Below are 26,417 nucleotides of genomic sequence, written 5' to 3'. Positions count from 1 at the left end.
CAGCTCCTTAAAGTCGATGACAGCCCCATATTCCTGTAGGAAATCCAGACCGAGAATCAGGTCTTTAGAACACTCAGGAAGCACAGCAAAGCAGCCGGGGAAAGTGACGCCGCGGATCTGAATTCGTAAGGTGCAAACGCCGGTCGGCGTCACAACATGGCCGCCGGCTGTGCGGATCTGGGGCCCAGTCCAAGGTGTCAAAACCTTTCTAAGGGTCGTGGCTAGCCGGCTGCTTATCACAGAGAAATCAGCGCCGGTATCTACCAGTGCGGTTACTTCACAGTTATCGGCGGTTACTGGAATTTCCGTAGAAGCCAACTGCTGGCTCGTCGTCGGCGGTGGGCTCGTCGGGTCAGGTGGTCGTTGGTCTCGTCGTCGCTGCAGATCGTCGAGTGGAGGCTCTTGTTTCTTTCTAGCTGCGGCGGCCCTACCCCCAGAGGACGCCGTCTTCAGTTTTCCCGCCGTGGGGACCTGCCTCTGAATTCGCCAGAGGTCGACGGGCGGCTGGGAGAAGAGAGTCTCCTGGGCGATGGGGATCGAGACTGGCGTCGCGGCACGGTCTGAGCCTGCACGTTGGACGTCAGGTATTGTTCAATCTCCTGGGGTCGCTCGCCGTAGCGTGGTCGAGGAGCGTCTGAAGCGAAACCCCTTAAACCCATCCGACGGTAGGGGCAGTGGCGCAGGATGTGGCCGGGCTCACCGCAGTGGTAGCAGAGTGGCCGGTTCCTCGGCGTTCGCCACATGTCCGCTTTACGCATGGCGGGCCGGAATTCCTGCGGCACGGTGGTGGACACAGTTGGACGTGGGTACTGCACAGCCGGCACAGGTGAAAAAGCTTGTGCCACTGCCGCAGGCCGTCGAAGTGCCTCGCTGTAGGTCATGATGTAGGGTTGCGGCTGCGGCTCCGGAACAACTGGTGCTGCTGGCTGCACCACTCGACGGATTTCATCCCGTACCACGTCCGACAGGGCGGCGACGCTGGCCTGTGGAGCTTCGAAGCGGAGTTTCGCGAGTTCTTCGCGAACGATGCTCCTTACAAGGTCTCGAAGATCTTCAGGAGGCAGCGTCGTAGGCGTGCAGGTTTGAGCGGCTGCCATACTAGCCTGCCGGCCGTACTGTGCACCGCGTTCCTGCAAGGAGCGTTCCATGCTCACTGCCTCCTTCGTAAAATCGGCCACTGTCCTTGGAGGGTCGCGGACAAGTCCAGCAAACAGCTGTTCCTTAACGCCCCGCATCAGGTGCCGCACTTTCTTTGCCTCGGCTATAGCAGGGTCGGCTCGACTGAAGAGGCGCATCATGTCCTCAACGAACATGGTGACGCTCTCATTAGGCTGCTGCGATCTCGAGTGCAGAGCGACTTCCGCCTTCTCTTTTCGTTCACTGCTGCCGAATGTCGCCAGCAGCTCGCGACGAAAAACCTCCCAGGTGGCAAAAGAGGACTCGTGGTTCTCGAACCAGATCTTTGCCGAGTCCTCTAGCGCAAAGTAAACGTTCCTCAGCTTGCGCTCACCGTCCCACTGGTTGAAGGCTGCCACACGGTCGAAACTGGCCAACCAGTCTTCAACATCTTCGAACCTGTCACCGTGGAACGTCGGCGGTGACCTGGGCGCGTGAAGTACGAAGGGAATGTCAGCTCCAAAATGTTGAGCGGTCTGGCTGGCTGTGGTTGATGTCATATCTCTTGCCGGTTTTGTCAGGCCGCTGAACTCTGGCTGTAGGCCTCGCAGGCGGCGGCTCGCTTTGTGGACGGGGGTTGTGTCCACGCACTGAGGGCTGGCTTCAAAGGTGTCTTGAGAGTCAGTGTACATGGGACGTTACCCAGCCGGCTCCACCAAATATGTCACGGCTATACAGTCGGGACAGCCAGGTCACGTTTTACTGAACAGCGCCAGGTAGCAGCGAACTCCCGAGCGGAACCCGAAGAAGCGACGACGAAGAAGCCCGGCCCGCCACCATGGTTAAGGCTAGCCAGGATGGCGGTTGAGACAGTTCGGCCAGGAGACGGCGCCACGAGAATGTCCAGGAATGTGGCAATATTGTTCACTGCTGGAAATACTACAAAGATTAAATTCCACTTTTCGGCACGGCAACATGAAGGTGGTGAAGAAAGTGACCAAAATGAAGTGGTTCCCACAACTAGGGCCATTTAAAACGTCGGGGCACGCCGGTTAATAAAATAATTTGACGAAGACCACTGAGCAGCAGCTGATGAATTTCAGTTGCTAAGTGTACGTGGCAAGAAATTCAAATGAATTCTGCATCTAATGTAAATTTCTCTAGGGCATAAATGTCGTGATGTTTGTTCCCACTGCTCCTGCTAAGCAAAAACAACTGAAGTCGCGTTTATGTGAGCGGTCAAATTAATATTGAGCGTGCTTCGATGCTCTGAAACATAGTTGGGTGACGTATCTGAATGCGTCTCACAAGAGGTCGGAAGAGTGCATCGTAGCACTTGTGCAATAGTCAGAGCACCCCCGGGTTCACGCCGGTTTGCAAGGGACAGATGCTCACATCCTTCGTGTCGTCGTGCTTGGCTACGTATGTGGTAAAATGCTTCTTAAATGAAGTTTTGCCAGACTATTGTTCTGGCGGGTCGGCAAAGCAACCCGCTTCCAGGTAATTAAATTTCTTCCCGTGCAGTAGACTCGTTTAAAAGCGGTCTTTTTTTTTCGTTTAAATGCTCCTTGATGTTCATATTTGGAGATCCCCAAAAGCCAGGCTCTGTTACGAAGCCATGAAAATAGCAAAAACGAGCACTAACAAGAAGACGCTGTTTATGCATCCGAGGAAACCAGTTGTTAACCGGCCGTGCTCACACATCCTCCTCGCGCAACTGGGCGATAGTCTCCATGACTAGGCAATGTTTGAGGTGATAAACCCCCGTTTTTTCATGGTAGTACGTGACAGCCATTCTCTTTTTTATTTAGGAAGCGAATACTTGCGGCTGCTTGTCGCATACTGCGTAAAAGCCGTAAAAGCCGAAGATACAGATAGCATATATCACAGAATCTTTACTTATTACACATTCGTCAGAAATTGGTCGTCCTGAACAATGATCAATGACTATTCCCGATTGATCAATAAAATATGTTTTGTTTTGAGGACAAATGTCGAGAGCAAGGATAGCCAGATTCCGTCACCCATATTATTCAAGGCAACGCCCTCTAACGCCTTCCAACATTAACGCTGAATAAAACTAAAACTCCAAAAATAATTGCTTAAATAGATCCCCGAAGAAGAAAATGATGTACACAATGAATTTACCCATGGCTCCTGATCGGCTGATGACTACTTCCGAAGAGAACTGGACAAGGCAACTAAATAAAATATGTACAAGAGCTGAAATGCCACAAAGTTGAAGTCCAATGTTATCTTGTCCGCGTAAGTTAAAATAATCATTAAATGAGATGAACTAAAGCAGTATAATCTAAACTAATTCTTCAAGCTTCCTCGCCGATCTAAGTAATGCTTTGCAACCATTATGTAGAAAGTTCTTTAAAAATAAACCAGGCAGCACATAATCTTCTCTGACCAAGCCGCTGCGGTGGCTTAGTGGTTATGACACTCGGCTGATGACCCGAAAGACGCGGGTTCGATCCCTGCCGGGGCGGTCGAATTTAGTTGGAGGAGAAATTCTAGAGGTCCGTGTACTGTGCGATGTCACTGCACGTTAAAGAACACCAGGTGATCGAAATTTCCAGAGCCCTCCACTACGGCGCCCCTTATAGCCTGAGTCGCTTTGGGATGTCAAACCGCACAAACCGACTACAATATTCTCTGATCAAGTTCTGAAGAGTCCCGAAATATAGTGTGATACGTGGCGATGACAATGTTGAGAAGTGCCACGCTAGGACTCGGAACGATGAAACAAAGGAAGCGAACGCGGTCTGCACGGTAAATGGAAGAATTGCACGTGGAGTGCGAACCTGAATTAAACAAATGATGGAATTTCTTAAAGACCATTATGGAGGAATGAACATGGCGCAGACATAATCAAAACTCGTTTGATTTGCTTCTTTGCTACAGTCGCACTGGAGACAGAAATTTTTCCAAAGGGATACCTTCAAAGCAGGCAATCCTCTATACAACAAGTGTACACGGACTGACTGTAAGCAGCGATTGATTCTCAAACATGAAACTAAAAATACCAAGGAAAGTATATTCCATGCTACTTTTGCAGCCAATACACCCTCTTCACCCCAGATTAATATTCCGAAAAACTCCAGCTTTACATTTTTTTTCACGTTTCCAAGTGATGATGCACTTTGAAATGAACTACGGATTCGAGGAATTTAGCCGTCTTAAGGAATAAAGACAGGTTTCAATCAATGCCCTATGCATGGTAGTCTTGACAACCTATGTGGCATAAACGCAACCCAACACAAAAAAAATATCTGCGTTCATGAAGTAGACATCGTCGGCGAAAGTAGAAGTTGCGCATTTTCAGTCGGAACGCACGCCCCTGTGTTTCAGATGAAGAGAGTGCGCTACTTGAAAAATCCTCTAGAGCATACCAAGAGTTCTTTTTTGTTGGAGGTATTTTCAAGGTATTTTGTTTCAAGGATGAGATTCAACAGTTCGAGACAGTTTGCGCGTAGCTTTCGAGAAGGTTTTAAGCATTATCTTTAGGAAGGTATTACATTGAAAATTCACTGTGTATTACCAAGAACAAGAAGGAAAACAATACGCTAAAGCAGTAACTTACCATTGTCAGTATAGGTTGACTCGGATATCTCGCTGCCATTCCTAACAAGTGTAACATTCACAGAATGGTTGAAACTGGAAGAAATCACAACACTAATAAGAACACTATGAAGCCTCACACCAAACAGAAACATTCATTGGTTTGCTGAGAAAGCAAGCGGTTTACTTTTCGTCAAAAAAGTTGGCACTTCACTTCAGAAGTAATCTCTTTCGCGTTCTCGTGTAGACTAAGAATAATATTTAGGGCTTATTTTTATTTTTTATGCATGCATTTATTCTTTAAATTACATTGCGGTATTTTGCGCCGACGGAGTCGAGAACAACAAAAAAGCGATGTCCCAGCAAAAACGACATCCAGGAGGTTTGTTTTCTAAAGCATGACAACCAAATTAGAAGACACCGTTCTGCTCAAATGGTGCATTCCTCTTAAAAATACATTAAAAGCAACATAATTATTACCATCATCATCAGACTCACTATGCCCGATACAGCGCAAAGGCCTCTCCCATGTTTGTCCAATTAGCCCTGTCATTTGCCAGTTGCGGCCACAGTATCCCTGCAATCTTCTTAATCTCATCCGCCCACCTAACTGTCTGCCGCCCCGTCCAGCGCTTTCCGTGGCTTGGAATTCACTCGGCTACCCTGAAGGACAAACGGTTATCTTACCTTCGCATTACTTAAGGGCACCATTATCCATCTTTTGATGTTGGTATAGATTGATGGTACAGCTTTCTGTTGCTGTTGATGCTTGTCGGGTAGCAAAAAGCGCACTTATTGTTGCAAAAAATCGCATTAAAACATTTTCCTGCAGTCACTCTGAAACTCGTAGTGTGTACGCTAAAAAAGAATACGGGATCACTGTTTTCAAGTGAAATCCGCTGTGACCTTGCCTCCATTACCAGCGCCTAAAAACCAGGTCGGCGACGAATGGTAGTTGCCAACTCCGTCGGTGACGAGGACTACAGTAATTTATTTTTTTTTTTGCTTTCCAGCTTCTAAAAGGTGCAGTTTATGTCAAATTAAAGTGTCCGTTGTCGGATGCGGCCAGTTGTGGGGAAAAATAGATTTAATTTGTCCTCAGTTTTGTTTTATATTATAAAGACGCATGAGCGGAAAGTGCTAAAATTCTATACCGCTCAAGATTCGGTATAAGCTTTTGATATGCAATAATTAAAAAATATTAAAAGCGTGAAAATGTCAACTTAATCGGTAAGTTGTATTCATATGGGCATGAAAAGAAAGAAAACAAAATGCTTTTGTTTCAAAATCAACTAAAAACAAATATTGCTACTTACTATTGGTTCTTCGCTCTTGCGCCGAGAATGTATTGGTATAGCGTTGCGTTGTACTGTTTTCCTTTTTTGGCCGACAGGCAGCGCAACGTCGTGTTGGTGTGCTTTCGCTTGTAGACCACAAGGGTTTCATTCACGTTCGCCAACTGAAAACAAAAGATGGATCACTGCTATGATAGCCGTCCCGGTGGCTGAGTAGAGCTCGGTTGCTCACCCGAAATACTTGGGTTCGATTCTGGCCGCGGCGGGCGAATTTTGCCGGAGGTAAAATTCTGCGACGTCAGTGTACGTTATAGAACCGATGAGGATCGAAAACTTTCAAGCCCTTCACAACGGTGTTCATTATACATTGAGACGCATTCTGACAGTAAACCACTATAAACCAAACCAGATCACTGTTTCTTTGTCACGAAATGTTTGCATTTGTGTAATATTTGCAGGTATATGAAGCTAATTTTGGCCGTATTTTTTTAATCCGTTGCATGGGTAAGAAATTTGAGCTAAAGAAGGCAGTGTTAAAGGTAGTCATAAAAAGCAAATAGGAGCACCATGAGGAACAAGTAGCAAGCATCACGCAACAGCTACTGCATGTGGAACATCAAGTACAACCAAAGAATCTCGATTAGCTCATGCGCAATCGACTCCACCGTTTCGCAAGTAGCTTGCACACGACTGACATGATAATTAACTGAAGGAGATAAATTACACCGTTATATTGCGTTTAAATTTGGCATGGGGTCATAATGGCAGGCTGTAGGCAAGGCAGCCCATTTAGCTTAAAATTTCACAGGAAAATAAATATCTGTAATTACAGCGAGAAATATGAAAAAAAAGCAGAAAAAAGAACAGGTTGGAGGCAACGGATATCGTCAAACAAGCATCCAATAGCAATTAGCAGTTCTTTACAGTCTTGTTAGACTGAAGTCGGCCCATAGCAGTTTTTCCTTGCTCTCTCAGCCTTTTAGGATTTCTGGGAACACATTCTGAACTTCGGACCTTGTGGTTTTGGATCTCGACTAAGTTCTCGTCTCCTAGAGTTTTCATACAATGTTGCTTCCTTTAAACAGACCGTTGCACTTATTTACTACCTGCTTTTGTTCAGGACGAAAGTAGAAGTTTTTTAAATGAACACATAATGAAATTGGTATTTCAGAGGAACCCCACCGCGGTCGCACTCAGCTCATGGAAATACGGAGCTGCATCGATGCATGTCCGTGTCTGGGGGAGCCCGTTTAGAAAAAGGAGGCAACAAAAGAAATCTGGAAGCAGACCGAAAATATAGATAATCTATTTTAGTCCAGCGGTAAAAAAATATTTGGCGACTTTTGCGGTGCGATACTTTTGCTCATGGAATTGAATATAAATTGCGCAACGTTGAACTGGGAACTGCACCTACGCAAAATGGTCAGCTGCAAATTTTTACAAAATGTCAATCTCGCTTTTACATATGATATTTCACATTCGATAATTTTCTATCATTTTAAAATATTTAAGCCATTTTTACGACTTGTGATATTTTCTCCAACACATATTTCGTTAGGGTGCCTTGATAAAGCCGCTTTCTTGAAAAAAATTCTGGTTTGCCGCATTTTTATATTGAGTATTTCCTAAGTGATATTCCATTTGGTGTCGTTATCCTGAGTTGCATTTGCAGAAGCATCTGTTATATTTCAGGACCACGCGCTATGAACCCAAGCTAAAGCTTTGGCTTCCGGCTCTCGTCGGAGAAGGAATAGTTATTTTTCGCTATGTCACTATGAACACAAGGCACGTTTTGGTTTCTGGCTTTCTCTGATGAAGGAATACTTGTTTATTCACTCATTCATAAGTTAACTTACTAACACCAGGCAGGCGTGGTATCGAAAACTAGTAGTGTTCTGTGGGAGGGCCTGTGCAGAGCCTAGCGCTGGTGACAAGTAAAAGTGTAATAATATGGTAGAGACAAGAACCAGGGATGCGTCCTAAAAACTACAGCACTCTATTCGTACAAATTTTCTACGGGCTTTGTGCCTACGTACTCTTCGCTACGCCTTGTGACTATTTACGTTATGAACGAAGTGCCCCGCCGAAGTGTTTACCGCCATAACCCAATCGCAACTGAACAGAGCACTACAGGGCTAAAAGACGACAAATAACTGCAGGGGCTTTCTGTATCCCCCTATGCACAATTCGTCTCCGTGTTTGCTGACGTTGTGGCTCTGATTTAAAATTCAGCTTCCAGTCTTCTAACTTTTAATCCGAAACGTTTTTCCGCAAATGAGAACCGGTTAGGTAAGCGCCTCTTGGACTAGATCTTCGACAATTTTCAAAATGCGAAGATGTGTGAAAGTAGTGGATAATACATGTGCACTAGGCTAAGCCCCCCGCTCTGTAGCCTAACGCTTCTTACCAGCGGTCGAAAAAATAGCTCCGCATTGTTGCCTCCTGCAAGTAAATTTAACGCGCCGTTTATTGTGAATAAGGAATGCCGAGTAAGAAAAGTGCCATTTAATATAAGTTCGGCTAAAAGTTTCTTGCACTGCACAAAAAATATTGTGCTCGCCACGACGTCCAGAACGGCTATCCAGAGTCATACAAAAGTTATTGGCGTTGCTATTTGGTTGCCTAGCGACTTCCCGAATCCCTAACACATATACTGCAAGCTCCGCAATGATGTGAGAATTGCAAGGAGTGTGCGCAAGCAGGAGTACTGTATTGTCACGCCTAAAATAATGCACAGCAGCCTTTGGCTTTTTTAACTACGCTGATACGCATGTTGAAGAAAGTTTCCTTGGCTATGAACAAGTGCAGTACTGGCATTTTAGAAGGTAACTGACCCAAAAATCACCGCCCATTTGGAAAGCTGGCGTGGCGCCAAGGGAATCGCGTTCGCGGTCGCCATCGGACGATAGGATAGAGAAGCTTGGACAAACGACCCACAGTTACCGACGTACAGCGCACAAACTTGTGGATTTTAAGTTATGCCTTTTCCATTTCGCTCGGAAGCGGTGGCGCCGGGCCGGAAAGTAGCCACTGGAACCTTCTGGGAACCTGTTATATTATCGCGAAAACACCATTCCGATGCGTAAAACCGGGACCAAGATCTTGCGATGAATTCGGGTTTGCTAGTGGCGTTTCTAGGTTTTTGCGAGTTAAACAAATAATTAGAAATAAGGTAAATAAATATTGCCACAACTGGGATTTGAACCAGCGTGGCGCGAACAGTTCAGCTTCGCTAGCCGCTGCCCGAGAGTACAAGGCTAAAGCCTCAGCCGACCGTACCTCGTGTTAAACTGCAACACACTCTCACACTGTGGATTGCACATCGTCTTCAATTAATACTGCTATCAAACTAATATTCGATATTTGAGCTATGTGGCGGTAGTGGCAGAGAGATGTTCTCTGCATTGCTTGGCGTGGACAACGTTGTGGCAGACGCACGGCACTAGAGCAGTACGCATTGGCGTTGAAGACGCAGGATAGGCAGTCAGCGCACATTGGATAAATTCGGGTTGACGATGAAAAAGCTGAAGACGCATATGACTGGCTCCCTGGGCCAGCGGACACCTCAATCACGCATTCAGGTACGTGGCGGTGGTGTCCACCTGCAAAAAATGTGCTTTTGCACATATTTCGTGCTTAGCAATGCTGAACCGCCAGCAATTTTTCTTCATGCTACCTTTTTCTCACAGGTTCGTCTATATTCTTATTCAGTTAACTTTATTATTACTAAAGCTAGCTCACTGAGGCTAGCCGAGGTAAGGCCTAGCTGACCTGAGCGCTTCTTTGCTACTTTCGTGCACTTCTTATCTGCTGTTAGTGTCTGATCCAGAGCTACCGGTAGAAGGGAATGATGCGCAAGACCAAGCTTGCACGTTTAGAAGTTTCTGTACAGTTGTGGCAAACTGGTGAAAACTTACACTTACGGTTCAAATTACTAGAAAATAACGCCCACAGAAATTGTCTGTCTTCACCCTGGGTGAAGTAGAAAACTCGTGAGCCCGCGACGGTCTTGATGGCTTTAGTGACGCATGCGCCTTTGAAGATGTGGCAACCCGGGTGCGGAGCGAGCTCTATACTTCGTGTTTAGTGCAGTTAGCCCTTCCCGCATATGGACCAAGAAATCCAGCTCAGCAGTAACATTTTATGGAGAGAGTGAAACAGCCGCAAATGTGTCACAAACCATGCAAATACCGTTCTTCGAACTCAGCAGATTTGGAAGAGGGTGCCAAGCTCTCGCAGTTTAGCTTTTTTCCCGCTTCAGAATTGTCTCGTCGCGATGGGTACTTCGCCACTACCGGCAGCCGACATAGTTGTACTCCTATGTTGTCTTGTTTTCGTCTTAGCGAAAACAGTTTCTTCAAGCGTTGTTCAGATTTGAGTACCTTAGTCGCCATCTTTTACATGAGTATTTATCTACTTGTCTGCTGCAAACAAAGTAGCTCTTGCGCCGAGGCTGGCAACGGGCCAGGGTTGAACGGAGGCCAGCTTGACTGTCTAAGCGCGGGCTCAGTAAAGCGATAATTTAGTTAGCCGCGTCCATGCTAAACTGGGCAGGAAATGACCCTGCAACTGCTATAACCAACGCTTCCCAGGCTTAGAGATAACTCTCTGGATTTCTTCGTACTGCACTGATGCAGCGGGGGTTGCTGTCGCTGCGCGAATAAGCACATTTAAGAGACTATCCTTAGGCTCATTACAATAGTACGTCTAACTTATGCGTAACAGTTCACCTTCCGGCTATAAAATTTCAGTCGCATTTTGTCTGGAAGAGAAATTCGTTTCGCAACGATGTGAACGCAGCGCCGTATCCTTTGGCCATGTAACTTTTTCGCGACAAAATAGACGCTCTGTAGAGTATATTCTGAAAAAAATACTTTGGGAACTAATATATTTCACTTGTGTCCTGGATGTCCGGCGGCCAAGTGTCCTCGTTTATTTTTTAAGGATCAACTGAATGAATAAATAAAAACACATGTACCATACAGAAATGAAAATTGCTCTTAAGGAATAAAAGCTATCTCACTTACTTCCATCATGTCTAGGTTCTTGGATTCGTCACTGACTTTTGCACGTGGCGCAGCCACAGCCGCTCCCATCACGACAATGCAGAGGGCAAGAGTGAAAATCATGGTTCTGGCTCTTAGGAGACCGGACTCGATAGTGCTTCCTCCGATGAGTCGAGTGCCTTTTATACAGAAAAATTCTACTGATGGATGGGATTCATGCGCGCGCAGGAGGCGGCGCCTTTTAGGAATGTATAATAAAAATGCCGTTATTTTGACAATCAACGCCCTCCTGCTAGGAACAGGAGCTGTTAATAGGCGTCAGGACGCTTTTGTCATAGCATATCAGCACAAATCAAAGCGAAAATAATCGCATAAGCTCTTTATTCTTGTTTATTTTGTCTTCGAAAGAATGCGTTAAGTTTTTTTTTCTTATTTTTTTCTAAGGAAATTTTGGTTTGGTGCGAAACGTCAAGTTAGAAGTCTCATGAAGGTTTTGTCGGAAGGCGGATAGCATGGTTGAGAGATGCGTCTGATACGTCAGAAAATCTCCCAAACAAATCAAATATGCATACGCAGGTATTTTTTTAGTATTCTTTTTCATTTTAATCAACCTTTAGATATGCTTCCACATGTATTTCTTCTTTTCATTTCTGTACGCGCACTGCGCTCGATTACAGAGGGACAGATGCCTCGTCAGGCACTTTCGCATTTAGCATCTGCCCCGGCAGCAGGCAATGTACAGTCAGCGACAAAAGTCTCCGGACCACGTGTTCCTCAAACGAAGCTTATAACTTTACTATCAGACCGCGGGTGGAGGCCGCACTTGTGGAGATGAAAGCACAAAAATTAAACTTTTACCCCCACAAGTGTGGTGTCCAGCCACCGACTAATAGAAGAGCTATCGGCTTCGTTAAAGGAGCACGTGGTCCGGAGACTTTTGTCCCCGACTGTACGTCTGTTCAAATTAGATTAAAGAACCCCAGGTGGCCGAAATTTCCGGAGCCCTTCACTACGGCGTCCCTCATAGCCTAGGTCACTTTGGGACGTTAAACACCCTATAAACCAAACCAATAAGCAAAATAAATAAAGAAATAAGCTAGCTTCTCATTTTTAGTAAAATAGGAAACGTGGTATTGGCATTTGAAACAGTCAGTCTATTGTTCCATCAAAGTTATCCCCCCATCTCACTAACATGCATTTCCTGTAAGCTATTTGAACACATTCGGACATTCAATATTAAGAATATTATCAAATATAATCATTTTTTCCACTAAGAAGCATGGATTTATAAAAGGCTGGTATTCTGAGTAGCAGTTATTTGAATATAGTACCTGCCAACATTTCAATACAAACTGTAGGCCACAAACGGACTGAAATTTTTCTAGTAGCTAAAAACCATATCCCATAGGAAACTGCTGACTAACATGTATGGTTTCTGCGCTCATAATTAATTCTTGGATTCGGTCATGGGTGCGTAATTACCTTTCTAATCGCCAGCGGCTCATGGCTGTTAATAATTATTCATCAGCTCTCCATGACGCCCCTTGCATTCACAAATTTGCACGCGACTTGAATATTTCGATATAAACATAAAGTTCTTACGGCCGCCTTTCACTCCAACGTGACCTCGATCGCATTAAAGATGGTTATAAATATGCTACTGGCTCAACAATTCTTGAAGTACTATAATTTTTTTTTGCGCATAAATCAGCTCATTCGTACTTTCCTCGCAATATCAATAACTATACATTGGCTCGGACTACACAGTATAAGTACTTAGGCGGTCACAACACCCAAATCTTTCTTGGGACCATCATATCAACAGATTTTTGTTATGGCTTCCCGATCTTAAGGGTTCCTTCGATGGCACCTAGAAAGCAGTACCCTTGACATGCGTAAACCAGCCTATGTATCATTCGTCGGACTGCAGACCACTTCTCTCTCATTTTCAGCACTGAAGAAATGGTTTTCGCAGGAAGCGAACAGACTTATCAGTTAGTATTTTTCATATTGGCCTGCTGTCCGGGGAGGTGCCCCTGCTCGTTTGGTGGGCGATTCGATGGTCGAAATCGCCTTAACCCATATATGCTTAGCGTCCTACATGTAGAACACCACTTTTTTTGCGCAGTAACTCCAACATTTTATAGTATAGCCAGCGCCCGCTAGCCTAGCGTAGGTTCAAGAGGGTCTGAACTTTTCCTGTGCAAGGGCTGTGTTGTGTGTGTTTAGTTTTGCGCATTGTGTGGGTTTTAGATTGGTGCGCTGTGTGCATTCAGAAAGGTGTGCCAGTATTCTCCGGACATCTTTTTTGAAATTGGATCCCAACAACTGCATTAAAAAAAGTACCTTTTGCACACTTTCGTAAGAAAAGCAACGCACATAACGAGAAATGGCTTTTAAAGTCAATGTCAAATGTGCCAAACTTTCTCACATGTAATGGGTAGTGAATCTGCTCAGTATTCTACACTGTAGGATGGTGCAAAAGTTAGTGCTGAGAAAAATATTTCTATGAATAAAAGGTTGTTTCTGAATTATGAAGTGAAATAAACCTTTTACACCTAAAAGATACTTTCATTTTCTCAAAATTCTGCAGTTTCAACATATATGGGTTAAGGTACTTTAAGAAATAAAGCACAACACAGCGACATAAACAAACTAGTCATCTGAATGTTGAGTAATACAGCGCGATTTGAAACTGGTACGAAAGGAGGCACACGAGGACGACCACTGCTACAAGAACACATCGATGTACGGACATGCTGTTAAAATCTCCCGATGTACTAGAAATGAAACTGGCTAAAACTGAAGCTTGGGCGAGCTGATAATTTACTGAGCAATACCGCACGAGAGAATATTGAGAAGAAGAAACATAGGCGAGGGCGAGTGCTGTGTTACTTCATAAACGTTATGGAAACTAATTCGTTCTTCAAAAACGCGCAGCACAGTTACCGAAAATTTCTCTCATGCGAAACACAACTAGCAACATTCACTCACAATCTACATGTTATCATTGGTAAAGGCACAATAGCTGACTGCCTATTTCTTGATTTCAAGAAAGCTTTAGGAAAAGTTAGTCATCGACTTCTTCTCTTCAAGCTAGCCGAACTAAATCTCGAAACAAATCTCCTAATTTGGCTTGAACAGTTTCTTTTAAACCATTCCCATTTATCTCCGCATTATGTCCCGTAAGCTCTGGTGTGCCTCGGGGCTCTGTGTTACGTCCTTTGCTCTTTTTAATACACATTAATTATCTACGAGACCGTATCCTCTAACATCTATTTATTCGCTGATGATTGTCTTGTCTTTCGTGAAATTAACACTTCCGATGATACTAACGCCTTGCAGCATGTTATGGATGCGGTTACTAATTGTTGTGGTTTCTGAAAAAATGGATCTGAATACATCTAAATGGAAAGCCTTACGTGTCTCTAGGAAATCCTCCAGTCCCAGCCTTCATTACCCAAATAACAGTGCTCTCGAATCTGTCACTTCCTATCGTTACCCCGGCATCGAAATCTCTTCTGATCTTACTTCGTCCCTTCACATTAACACCATAATCAAAAATACTAATCGCATGCTTGGTTATCTTCGTCGTAGTTTTTACTCTGCCCCAAGCTCACATAAAATCCTTCTCTTTAAGGCACTCATCCGTAGCAAACTAGAATACGCTGCATCGATTTAAGACCCCAGTTGTTCTAACCTAACCTATGACTTGGAGCTTGTCCAGAATAACTCCGTTCGTTTCATTCTGCATACCTATTATCGTACTGGTAGTGTATCATCAATGAAACGCATGTTAAACCTACCTTCATTAGCTTCTCGTTGGAAATTGTGACGTATTTGCTTCTACCATAAAATTTTTCATACTTGTCCTAAGAATGTTAGGAGAAGGTAAGTGACGCCAACCAAGTAAAATACAGGAAAAACACGACGTTTCGGGACCGGTTCGGCCCCTTCTACACGGTGTGACTACGGGCGAGCGCAGCTTGGCTTTTTAAGCCCCTGCGTGGAGGACCTCCGGGTCAATGGCCCCAGCCCATGGACGTAGGGGGAGGGGAGTGTCCCCAGGGAACGATTAACATTCTCTCGTGTTTGCTTTTGTGTGGTGAAAATTTCAGAGATAGAAAACCTCCAGAGTCATCTAAATTCAGTTGAACCGGCCATACAATTTACTGTTGAACATGAACAGCAGGGCAGCCTGCCTTTTCTGGATGTCCTACTTACCAGGCACGACAAAGGCCTGCGGTTCTCGGTACACAGGAAGCCAACCCACACAGGACGGTACCTACATTTCGATTCGAACCATCCCATCCCGCACAAAGCATCTGTCGTTACATCATTACTGAAGAGAGCCGACTCCATATGTTCCTCACGTGAAGAAAAAAAGGAAGGAGAAGAACCGAGTCATTTCTGACCTCCAAAAGAACGGCTACCCAAGCTCATTCATCCCGCGCATTATCAGGAAAGAAGACAGGCAAAACAAAATCCGATCTATTATTTCCTCAGGCGCGTGCCAAAAGTGAAAACGTGTTTGCATCCCGTACGTGAGAGGCGTGAGCGAGACGCTGGCTCGCATTCTAGGAAAAGAAGGGGTGCTGGCAACGCACAAACCGACCAGCACTATCGGTCGCCTTCTCCCCCTCCCAAACAACCGGCAGCCCAGAGAAAAGGCCCAGGGCGTCGTGTACAAAATTCTATATTCCGTCTGCCCGGCGTCGTACATAGGGGAAGCGAAGAACTTCGCGAAAAGGATGAGCCAACACAAAGCGGACGTCCGTCACTTGAATCGTCAACGCAGCGCCATGGCCGAACACTCCAAAGGGTGCGACCACCCAATTGACTTCGACGGCACCATTGTATTGGAAACGGAAGCTAACCCACGCAGGAGGCTTCTACTCGAGTCGTGGCACATTCAGCAAACACGAGAGAATGTTAATCGTTCCCTGGGGACACTCCCCTCATCTTACGTCCATGGGCTGGGGCCATTGACCCGGAGGTCCTCCACGCAGGGGCTTAAAAAGCCAAGCTGCGCCCGCCCGTAGTCACACCGCGAAGAAAGGGCCGAACCGGTCCCGGAACGTCGTGTTTTTCCTGTATTTTACTTGTTTACTTGGTTGGCGTCACTTACCTTCTGCTAACATTAAATTTCCCAACCAGACAGACCTCTGTCGAATGTTTTCTTTTGAGTTTTGTCCTAAGAATCGTAGCGCCCTCTTTCCTTCGCCTTCGTACATGTCATCTCGTCTGGACCACACCCACGAGGTTAGAATTTTATTATTCAAGACAAAAACATGCAGCGACTCCTTAATTCCCCGTACGTCCAAAGACTGAAGCAACCTTCCCTGATCAGTTGCCAGCATTGAAGTTATTCATTTTTGCACCGCATTAGCCAGATTGTATAGGTCAGTCATTGACTTGTCTGCTTCGTGTTACTTTTTTGTATTGCATTTATTCTAATCATTCACTCCCCACTGTAATGCCCCAGGCTTTGGGGGTAAAATAAATAAAAAAGCCTTGGGGCTGGATGGCACGACTGCAGCGACCTGCTCCTGAACAACACGGCGGATAGTCGGCGCAAGGGAGGGCGCTTGGTCGGCAGTAGGGCAGACACTGTCTGGAACGTGATGGAGAAGAGAAAGCTGGCGGGCGACTTCCTCGCGTGTAAAATCTTTGACGCGCTCCATGAACAGGGATTGGTCAAAGACGAGGGACCAAGGGCCAAGCCAGCAAGACTCTATGTAGGCGCACCGGACTGCCGCGTAGAAGCGCGTTGAACTCGTCAAAGCTTTGGCGCAGCTCGATGACGGCACTGATGGAGGTGGGATTCTTCGCCAGGAGCATTTGAAAAGCGTCATCGGCTATCCCTTTGAGAATGTTGTTAACTTTGTCAGTCTCGGACATCGAAGGGTTGACGCGCTTACATAAATCGATGATGTCTTCAATATAGCCAGATCTCTTAACCAGAGCTGATTCTTTTGACTCTATGTTTTCTTCACTGCATTTAATTTGAGAGCCATTTATTTCTACGTTTACTTTTTGTATTTTGCATCTGAGCCTTGTATTTATTGCTGTATTTTGTGTTACAACTTGTATTTAACATTTTTCAATTTTGCTAAACCTGTTCTTTTTTTCATATATTATGTATTCGCCCCTCCTGCTTGGGCCTACTGTAGGCCTGCAGTATGTTCTAAATAAAATAAATAAATAGCTGGTGAATGTTTCGGCCGGTAGCTGGTAGGCTTTGGAGGCTTTGTATAAACAACTTCTCCGGAGGTTGCGCTGACTCCAAAAGCGCAAAGGCGCTTCTGGAGTCAGCGCTGCGGACTTCAGCGGAATTTCTTCTCTGAGAGCCCCTATTGCAGCGCTAATGTAGCACGGGTGTGACGTACTAGTTAAGTATCTTACTGGCAGTTTTGTGTTAAGGAGGAGTTAAGGCCGGCGGAAAGATCTTCGTAAATGGTGCCTTGGGGTAACATTTACGATTGCCGTTTTTCAGCAGGTGCTACAACTTCTGAATTTACATGTTTTTGCAAACGTCACTCATTGAAAATTTAGCTGATTATTCTTTAATTGCAAAGTTCTGAGGGGCACTAAGTCTACTTACGTCGAAAAATGCGAAAGCATGTGTTTTTGTGAAATAAAAAGGTTTTTTGACGAAAGAAAACGGCGCAGTAGATAAAAGTGCCCCAGAAACTACGCTCCTCCCAGGATTTTTTGTATGGCCAGAAGAGATCGTTTTTTTTTTAAACATTGGTGAAATTTAACTGCAACAGCTAGCAGCTATTTTTGATGGCTGCAGGCTTTGTACAAAACTTAGAAAGAATAATAATTGAGACTGTCATAATTGGAAGCGAGGAAAACCATGGCCCAAATTTTCGTCGTTATGTCTATGATCTATGCAGGCTGAGGGACAGCTTGCATGGTCGTTATGTTTTTTTTTTTTAAAGAACACGACCACAACCGGAAAAATTGGTGCTGTCGCTGTTACCTACCAGAACGATTTATCAAATAATGCGATTATTATGCCATCATTAATTTTTCTTTTGCTGCAGTCAGCCACTTTCTCCGTGCTTCCTCTCTGAGCGTCCTAAGCGATCATTCTGCGTGATTTCGATGGAGGTTGCAGAGCGGCATTAGTTTTGTATTTCTATGCTTCGTCAGTCTTGCCTGTATTCCAATGGCGCCGGTCTTCATTAGAATTATGCGCTATGTAAACACGCCCAAGAACTCAACCAGCGATCTATCTGTTTCAAGAATACTTTCTTGAAAGGTCGGGGGCTGCGTAGTGCTGACGCAGTATGTTATTTGTTATTGAACAAGTTTAAATATACCAGCTGAAAATTGCGTTGACGTCCGGGATGTAGTCTATATCCAAACAATCCTAGAATGTTTCATCACATCGGCCTTTCGTAGATTCTTGTCTTTCTAGACGGATGGTCCAGGGAAACAGTGTAAAGAAATAGCGACTGGTAAAACAGACAAACAAGTGGTTTTTGACGCGAATGGAAACTTCTGCGAAACTTCTGCGGTTTTACTTGCGTTAGATTAGGCTTTACAGGCTATTTTTTCTATAGGTGACCAGCAGTTCTCAACAGCACGGTTATCATAGTGTGTTGTTAATTACATTTTCTTTCGCTTGACACGGTCCATGATGATGGCGATGCCTTTTACAGTGTATTCCAATCAGATATTCCGCACGTCGCACTGAATCCGCGAAGGAACACGAAATACGAGGTGATTTCGTGGCCTTCAGTAGGAACCCAACGTCGGAATATGAACCACTCACTGAAACCCACTTTTCCGTTCTGCAAGCAAGAAATCATGCTGCCGGTCGCCGACTTGAAAATGTCGCTAGTGTCTTAAAGCATACGTGTCGAACTTCGAAATTGAATAGTTTGACCTCACTTGTGATGGTGATCTGAAATTTCCTTGCATATACCTATGCAGAGTTGGTCTACAACTGCATAAACATCTATTCATATGAATCAGAATAATTATTTAACGCTGCAGTCGCCCTTTCCTGGCACAAGTAGAATTACCTTGATTTCTAAACAGAATGGGCACCTGGAAACGACTTCGCCCTATTGCTTTTAGCTATCCTTAGTCCCAAACAAGTTATGTTTGCAAAGAGGTGGGTTTTACTGGCGGTGTAGCACATCAGAATTCACAGCGGTGCAGTACATCAGAATACAAGGTGCGCTAACTAGCAGGCTAGTTAAATAGGTGTGAGCAATGAACTTTTCTTCTATTACTGTTAGGTTCCTTAATTGCTCTGAAGCATGTAGCCCACTGGAAGTAATATCTGTATCAGTTTTTAGAATTTCGAAAATGCTGTTAGCGTCGGTACTACGGCCAACAAACTTTCGCTATTTCGACGAGTAACGGGCACTGGAGAGGTTGCTTTGCCTGAGAAGTGCTGAATGAAAGGCCACATTCAAACTTATTGCCAGTTTTTGCTTGATGTGTAAACAAATTAGCAGTGATAATTTTAAGCTCCTTCACGTGGCCAGAAAGATAATTCTCATTCTGGCCTATTGCATGCGCCAGGAAACGGGCAGTTCTCATAGTGCTTTATATGGAATATTGTTATGCTGTTTTATCTAAACGAGTAACGACATGCGCTCGATGTGAAAGCTTCAACATTATTAGACAGCAAACCGCGGGGACGACCTACAAGAGTCCAACTTGAAATATGGCGCTAAAATTTTACAGATGCCGAGGCATTCTCTGCTTCACGACTAAGGATGTAAATGCTGTTTCATCGCTGAAACTTGAACTCGAATAAATAAATTATGAAATAACTATTGCCGATGCTAGGTTTGGAACCCGCGGCGGTGCGAATGGATCAGCTTCGCGTGCCTGTGCGCGAGAGCACTATGCTATTGCCGCAATTTTTCTTTCTTCAACATGCAGCCGATCACGCCTCGCGTTAAACTGCAAACATATTTTCGTCTTCATAAGCTAATAGTACTATCCAACTAATATCGTCGTCATACGTGCCGATGACCTAGCAAAGCAAAATCATGAGCCAACCTGGCTAATTACATGCTGTCGCACGTCCACTCGCTTTAATTACGCGAAATCCTATCCCTTTTTACTCAGCACTTATGCAAGCTTACCCTAGGAAAATCCAAATTTCAGCACTCGTTGCCAGTTGTCGTATGAGACGCAGATTTTAATAAATTTTGAAGCGTGAAGCTGGACAGAAGGAGATCCCCTGTAAGGGCAGTTGGTTAGAGGGGAGAAACATCACTTGCTAGCTGCACTTTGTCGTCGAGGTGTTACATGAACAATGCTTTCATTCAGGGTTTGACTGACAATTAAATACGTGTAATAAAGTGATAGATAAAAGTGATCCATTCCAAAACGAATCTCAAGTCAGTGCAGGTAAAAGGTCTACAGGGAATGCTCGAAGGTGGAGAAGATTTGTAATAAGGGAGTGATTACTCGTTTGCATCCACCCGGGCGCAGCCATACGGCTACAAAGGAAAGCTTATTACGAAAGCGTTCCTTTGCAGCCGTACGGCTGCGCTTGGGTGGCTGTCAATGTGTGATTACACTCTTATTACAGTAAGTACAGAGCTGTGTCTCCAAAAAAAGTTGCTAAATGTGTTTTTCGTTACTGAAGACTCTTTTGTTATGAAGCTGAACAGCCGGTTCTTGAAACTAATCAGGTGTTTTTATTTCATAATTAAACCAATTAAGAGTCCAGCGGAACGTTAGAAGCTGATTACCTGGAACTCGGGCTTGTATTAAGCGAAATCTCACACTCTTCATTGTTTAGCTTGTAAAGATAATAAAAAAGAGCAGCTACAGAAAGGCGTGAACGAAACAGTATCGAGCATACGTCCTACCCAAGGCACGTTCGTGACTGTGCTCTTCGTCTTTCAGTCTGCTTATCTGTCGCAGTGTGTCGCCGAATTTTTATGTCACCCCTTCACCCCCGTAAAGGTCTCAGCGTGCGTGAATGAGCTACGCTTTCCCTGAGGAAAGCAACTTCCAGGAGGCAGGCCTCTTTGCGTCCGACAGCCCTGCGCTGAGAGCGATGCGGCTCATGAAGTGTTTGCACAAAAGAACTCTATGCTCGGATAGATTACATACTACTACGGCGTTTACAGCAGTAGAAAGAAGGTAACTGAGAGATAGTTTCAATGCTTTTCGCTGAAGGGCGGTACGATATTTCATTTTGGTGCTGATGTGGTGGAGGGCCCCGCTGAATTTCGGCCGGCTAGGAATCTTTAAAACGCATTTACAGTCCCCAGCATATGGCCGCCTTTTGCATTTTTCCTGCCAACACGCTGAGTTACTACCAATCAACTCGCGGGCGCTGCAGATCCTCGGTATGCGCTCATGCGCTTTACTTCTTAAGCCTACAGAATAAATCATTTTGAGAAATAATGCTTTTGATTTGCTAAAGTAGGTGTCGTACCATGAGCTAACCTGGGCGTTGAAAACAAGTGATTGCTAAGGGGTTGCAATCGTAAGGCTTTTCGCGTCATGTTAGAAACGGCAACGCCTCATTATTTTGCAGCTGTTACCCTCGAACAAATGACAAAATTTCATCTTCTGTTGCATCCTGAACATATGTTACTACTGTGGTGGATACATATCAAGCTATAATTTTCTTAAAGCAGCAGTACGTAACACGGGGACAAGCACAAAGTTATGAAAAAGTCGTCTTGGTATTTTGAGTGTATTAGGCCATCCATTAAAAATGGCAAAACTGTCTGTAGCCGTTCCCAATAAGGTCGCCGCTCCTTCTGCTTAGGCTGGGGTAATAGGCTTACATGACATTTTGGAATCTCCTCCAGTGCTCAGCCCAATGAAGTGAGCGACTTTTTCGCAACGAATAACTTACGCATGACAGCATTCCTTATGTTGAAAGTGAACATTTAACTTAAGCTGAAATATAAGAATGCGTTAACAAAGCAGTAAGACCCTGGCTGAGGACACCAGCAGTAACTAATGATGAAATTAGTAAACAGAAAGCACCGAAATCTGAAATTTATTGTCTTCATTGAAGAGCGTACATTTTCTATTTCTGCAATAGCCTTACTACTTCCGCAGTAACGTAGTTCTTTCTCGATGCGCTTGATGCATTTGCGTCCACTCTCAACATCGCGACTAGACAGCAGCCCGCACAGATCGTAAAGCATAAAAAAACTGCGAGTGTCGAAACAATATTAACACAAGAACTGAGGTTCTTTATTCGTAATCATTGTGTGCACGGCTACTTTTCATTTATATTAAGGGTCTTTTTGTATTATGTTGTGTTGGATTAAGTTGCACATTTCAATTTATCTGGTCATCAGTAGTTCTCATCAAGAAATGAAGCAATTTTCAACCCGAATTTTATCGGAGGGTATTCCTAGCTCGGCCATTATTTAAATAGTTTTGAGTCAAGTAACAGAGCATGCAGTCATTTTTCACCATGAAAAACAGGGTGTGGCAAATTTTCACGCAAACGTTTTACATGCATGGTGCGAATGCTAGGAACGTGAGCTTGCGAATTACGCGGCGTTGTGATCGCTGTTTCTTTCCCGGCTATCCGCTGCGAAGTATTTTAGCTTTCTTCTTTATGTGCAGTTTAAGATCATTTTTAAATATGATAAGATTGACTCAACCTTTTCGTGCTGAGCCTTGCTTGCTACGTCAAAAGGGAGTTTTAAAGATATGCTGCCGTCATTGTGACGCGATCAGTTTTGTTTAATTTGCGAGACCTTTCATCATGTGTTTATCGCGAAATTCTCTATCGAATTCGAAAGCGGAATTTTTTAACACTTCATTGACGTCAACGTCTTCAGGAAGATCAATTTTCTGTTTTCAGCTCTGAATACCGTCTTTAGTAAACATTTTTCTCTTTAGTGGAAAGGCCCGCCAACTGCTTCAGAAATCTGTATTCTTGATAAACGAGAGAAGAAAGTGTCGAAGAGGATGACGCCATTTAGAGAAATTTATGCGTCAACAGAAAAATGGTTTCAAAAGGAAGCCCTAAATGCCAAGGATTTCGCGCGCTGCTCTGCTTTGCTAAAAATTGATTGAAATGAAAACAAATGCAAAAAAATAAAACAATAATCAAAGTTTTATTGCTGCCTAGTTGCGTTCGAACATCTTAGTCTCAAAATTATTTTTGAAGCTTCTTGAATGCGGTAATTTAGACACAGTCACAGGCTTGATTGCTGATGGACAAGAGTTCCGGGCGGAAGTAGAAAAGTATCGTTTTTTACTGCATCTAGGCGCATTAGCAAAAGCAAGTACTTTTAAGTGACCACCTCATGAAGAACATTTGACCTAATAACTCTCTAAAAATCTGTAAAATGGACAACAAGGCATACATATATATTTACACATATTTGTTAAATACGGGAGGAGGTCCCAAAGCCAACGGCTGCACAAGGAACCTCCTGTTAAAAACTTACAAAAATCACTATGTAAAAACAATAGCCGGAAAAATTGAAACAGATTACAAAACCTAAATAGTAAAACGCACTAAAAAGCAATCAGCTGCAACTGTAAAAGATACCTGAGTAGGGTAAATGTACATAAATACATGAATAGAGGAGAACAATTCAAGAGAGTGTTTCATAGGCTCTGTGGGAAAAAGTTATGTCGATATAAGAAAAGTACGGAAACTACACTTGAAAGTATGAATGTTATATGACTACTTTATACCAGAAATGGTAATCAATTCCAGAGAAATGTGGCAGAGAAGTTTACTATGAATTTACTGCAGTTAGGTTTAGGCAAAAATTGTGTTGGCATGAAAAGCGAGTGAAACATCGTCGAGGAAACTGAATACTATTAAATAACGAAATGTTAAGTGATCCTTTCATGAACCTGAAGATGTGAATGCCAAGAGAATAATCAACCATGGATGAGATCCGTAAGATTTTATGAGCCTGCAGGAAGGGTGCAGCACTGAATAAATATTGATTGAAGGTAATAATGCGTGTGGCTTGATTCTGTATGTTTTGCAGCGGTGATATGTGTGTCCTGTAGGTGTTTCCCCAAAAATGAATACAAGAGTTGATATGGCTATACATTAAAGCATAGCAGAGTGAAATGAGTGTTTGTAAATTATTTTGTACCTTTATGAGTACCGCTATTCCATATGCTGTTTTATTTGTTAGGCTGTTAATATGCCTATGGAATTTTAAGTGGCAGTCAAGTTCTACCCCAAGAAACATCGCATGATCAGTAGCAGTGAGTGTGTGAGAGGCAAGCGAAATACGTGGAGATTCCGGAATAGTGTTATGGGGAGATGAAAAAATAACAAAGCAACATTTAGAGGCATTAATACTCAGCATGTTGTTTCGAAACCAGGTTGCTAAGTTTCCGGCATCAGTATTCAGTTGACGTCATAAGTAATCAATTGACTTGTCAGATGCTAGTATGGTAGTGTCATCGGCATATAATACAGGGTGTCCACGCTAACTTTAGCCAAGGGTTAAACAATAAAATATTTCAGGTAGGCCACAAAACCACTTACTTACATCTACCAACCGGCTTGCGCATCATAGGTAAATTTTTGTTTTGCAATTAATTAATTAGCAATTAAGATAATTTTTCTAAATGCGTCAATATTGACTTTAGACAGAAAATGTGAATAGGAAAGTTGGAGAGCACCTTCACAAACCCCCATTCCATTTATTTGCCGTAAAGAAAACCTCATGTGTATCTTTTTTCCGAGCTCCAAAGAAAGCCCGCGAAATACAAAAAAAAAATCACGTGAGTAGCGCATTCGCGCGCCGCGATTGTGCTGCTCTCAAACGTGGTTTGAGTGAACGAAATCAGCTGCTGGCAAGGCGCGACGACCTCAATGCGCCTGCAGGCCGATCTGTCAGCGGTGGTTGCGACCTCCCGCGCGAGCCAGTCTGCAAGCTTGACGTTGCATGTTGCAGCGAACGCGCCGGGCATTGTGAGCTATGACATGGCCAAAGGTGACAAACAGAAATTCGACGAGTTTTATTCGCCACTGAGAGGCAAAAGAAGATAAATAAAATACCTGCCTATCATCTCTGCCTAAAAATACCACTGCACTCTGTTTTCTTCCCTCTTCTTTTTTAGTGAAGTGCTACATACCAATTAACGTGCCTTTCCTTATGCCCAGTGCTTTACTGATCCTTCTTTCCTTTTTTGCTCGTGATGAAGACCTCCGTGTTTAATACGTTTTTTCTTCAAAAAAGTACTTTTTCCTGTCCTTGAAGCACACGAAACCACCAATACACAACACCTCACAACCTCACATAGCCCTCATCAAAATAACATATGTTCAACAACGTTTTCACCAGCACAACAGTTGCGCTAGCCACCGCATTAATGCACGTATAAGAACAAATGTCACTTCCTTACTTCTATGCACCGGCTACGCATCACATATCCAGCAACAGCGTAAAAAATGTCAATTACGCACAAAAGTCAAAGTAACGCGATCTAATAAAGTACAGTCACATCCCGCAGTCCTACCCAACGGCACCTTACGTTACTGCACCCTATCGTGCGACATTATGATCATAAAATCTGCGCCAACATTTTCTCTTCCTTTTATGTACTCGACCCACTCCTCTCTTCTGTATTGTATGTTGGCAGATGTCGCATGACTTTACATATCTTCAGACATCACTTTGAATCGCTGGCTGAAAGAATTCTTCCGTTATCTTCCATATGGCGTTCTTCACCCCCTGGTGACCAGCTAAAATCGAGTCATGACCCAAGCGTAACACCTCTGGTCTCAGATTTTTTGGAACCACGAACTGCGTGGTGCGAAAGACAACTTCGAACTGCGAACTGCGAAAGACACACACTATTGTGTCATGAGGCTCCGCTTTCTTTGCCGTACGTTACCAATTGTGTTGAAGCAGTCATGTAGGGATTTGTCTTCTCTTTATTGTTTTGCAAGGTCCTTCGAAATGATATTTACGTTAAACCCTAAAATCAAACAATCTTGTTTTATTCAAAGAACACAAAGGGCAGTAGTGTAAACGTTCGCGATTCTTTCTCTTTTCAGTGTATTACAGCTGATGCAATTTAATCATTTTGAAATGAATCAAGTACGTTTGACTCGTCTTTTATTTTTGAAAAGGCATGGGCGGTCGAGGTATAATCTGCTTTTATCGAAAAATTTGTGCGCTTATACAGACAACCTTTCCCTATTGAAACAGGCACACCCTCAAAGAAAAAAAAAAGCTCTGGGTCACGCGGTGTAACACGAAAATGATAACGCATAAAAAACGCTTGTACCATTCCTTTCTGTCCAAGCGTGTGCCGGGGGCTTTTCAGGAATTCAACAAGACACGAAATACGCATAAAACAAGCAATAAGATAAATAAGATAAAAGGAGCAAAACACCGTATTATCATCGCCTATTTGCAGCTATATCTAGAGATCAGCTTAACCAAGCTTCGAAAGTAGTAAACAATGTATTGGGCAGCAG

The 26,417-nt window shown here is 43.9% G+C and overlaps 1 protein-coding gene across 1 annotated transcript in view; it reads right to left on the bottom strand.

Annotated features, from left to right (window-relative positions):
• The window catches only part of LOC149329952 (uncharacterized), a 97,121-nt gene extending 86,011 nt beyond the window's left edge, over nt 1-11,110 (bottom strand). Inside the window, exons 1-3 of the mRNA XM_089559328.1 lie at nt 11,006-11,110; nt 6,000-6,142; nt 4,706-4,779 (exon numbers count right to left, since the gene is read on the bottom strand). Of these exons, the coding sequence (XP_089415454.1) occupies nt 4,706-4,779; nt 6,000-6,142; nt 11,006-11,107 (319 nt within the window). The 5' untranslated portion in view covers nt 11,108-11,110. The remainder of the gene's footprint in view (nt 1-4,705; nt 4,780-5,999; nt 6,143-11,005) is intronic.
• Nucleotides 11,111-26,417: the final 15,307 nt, after the last annotated feature.

The sequence above is a fragment of the Amblyomma mixtum genome, chromosome 9 (assembly GCF_055824585.1).
Source record: "Amblyomma mixtum isolate Tamu chromosome 9, ASM5582458v1, whole genome shotgun sequence".
Taxonomy (NCBI): Eukaryota; Metazoa; Arthropoda; class Arachnida; order Ixodida; family Ixodidae; genus Amblyomma; species Amblyomma mixtum.
Note: the sequence above shows the minus strand (reverse complement) of the source record. Positions and strands in the feature narration are given on the sequence as shown.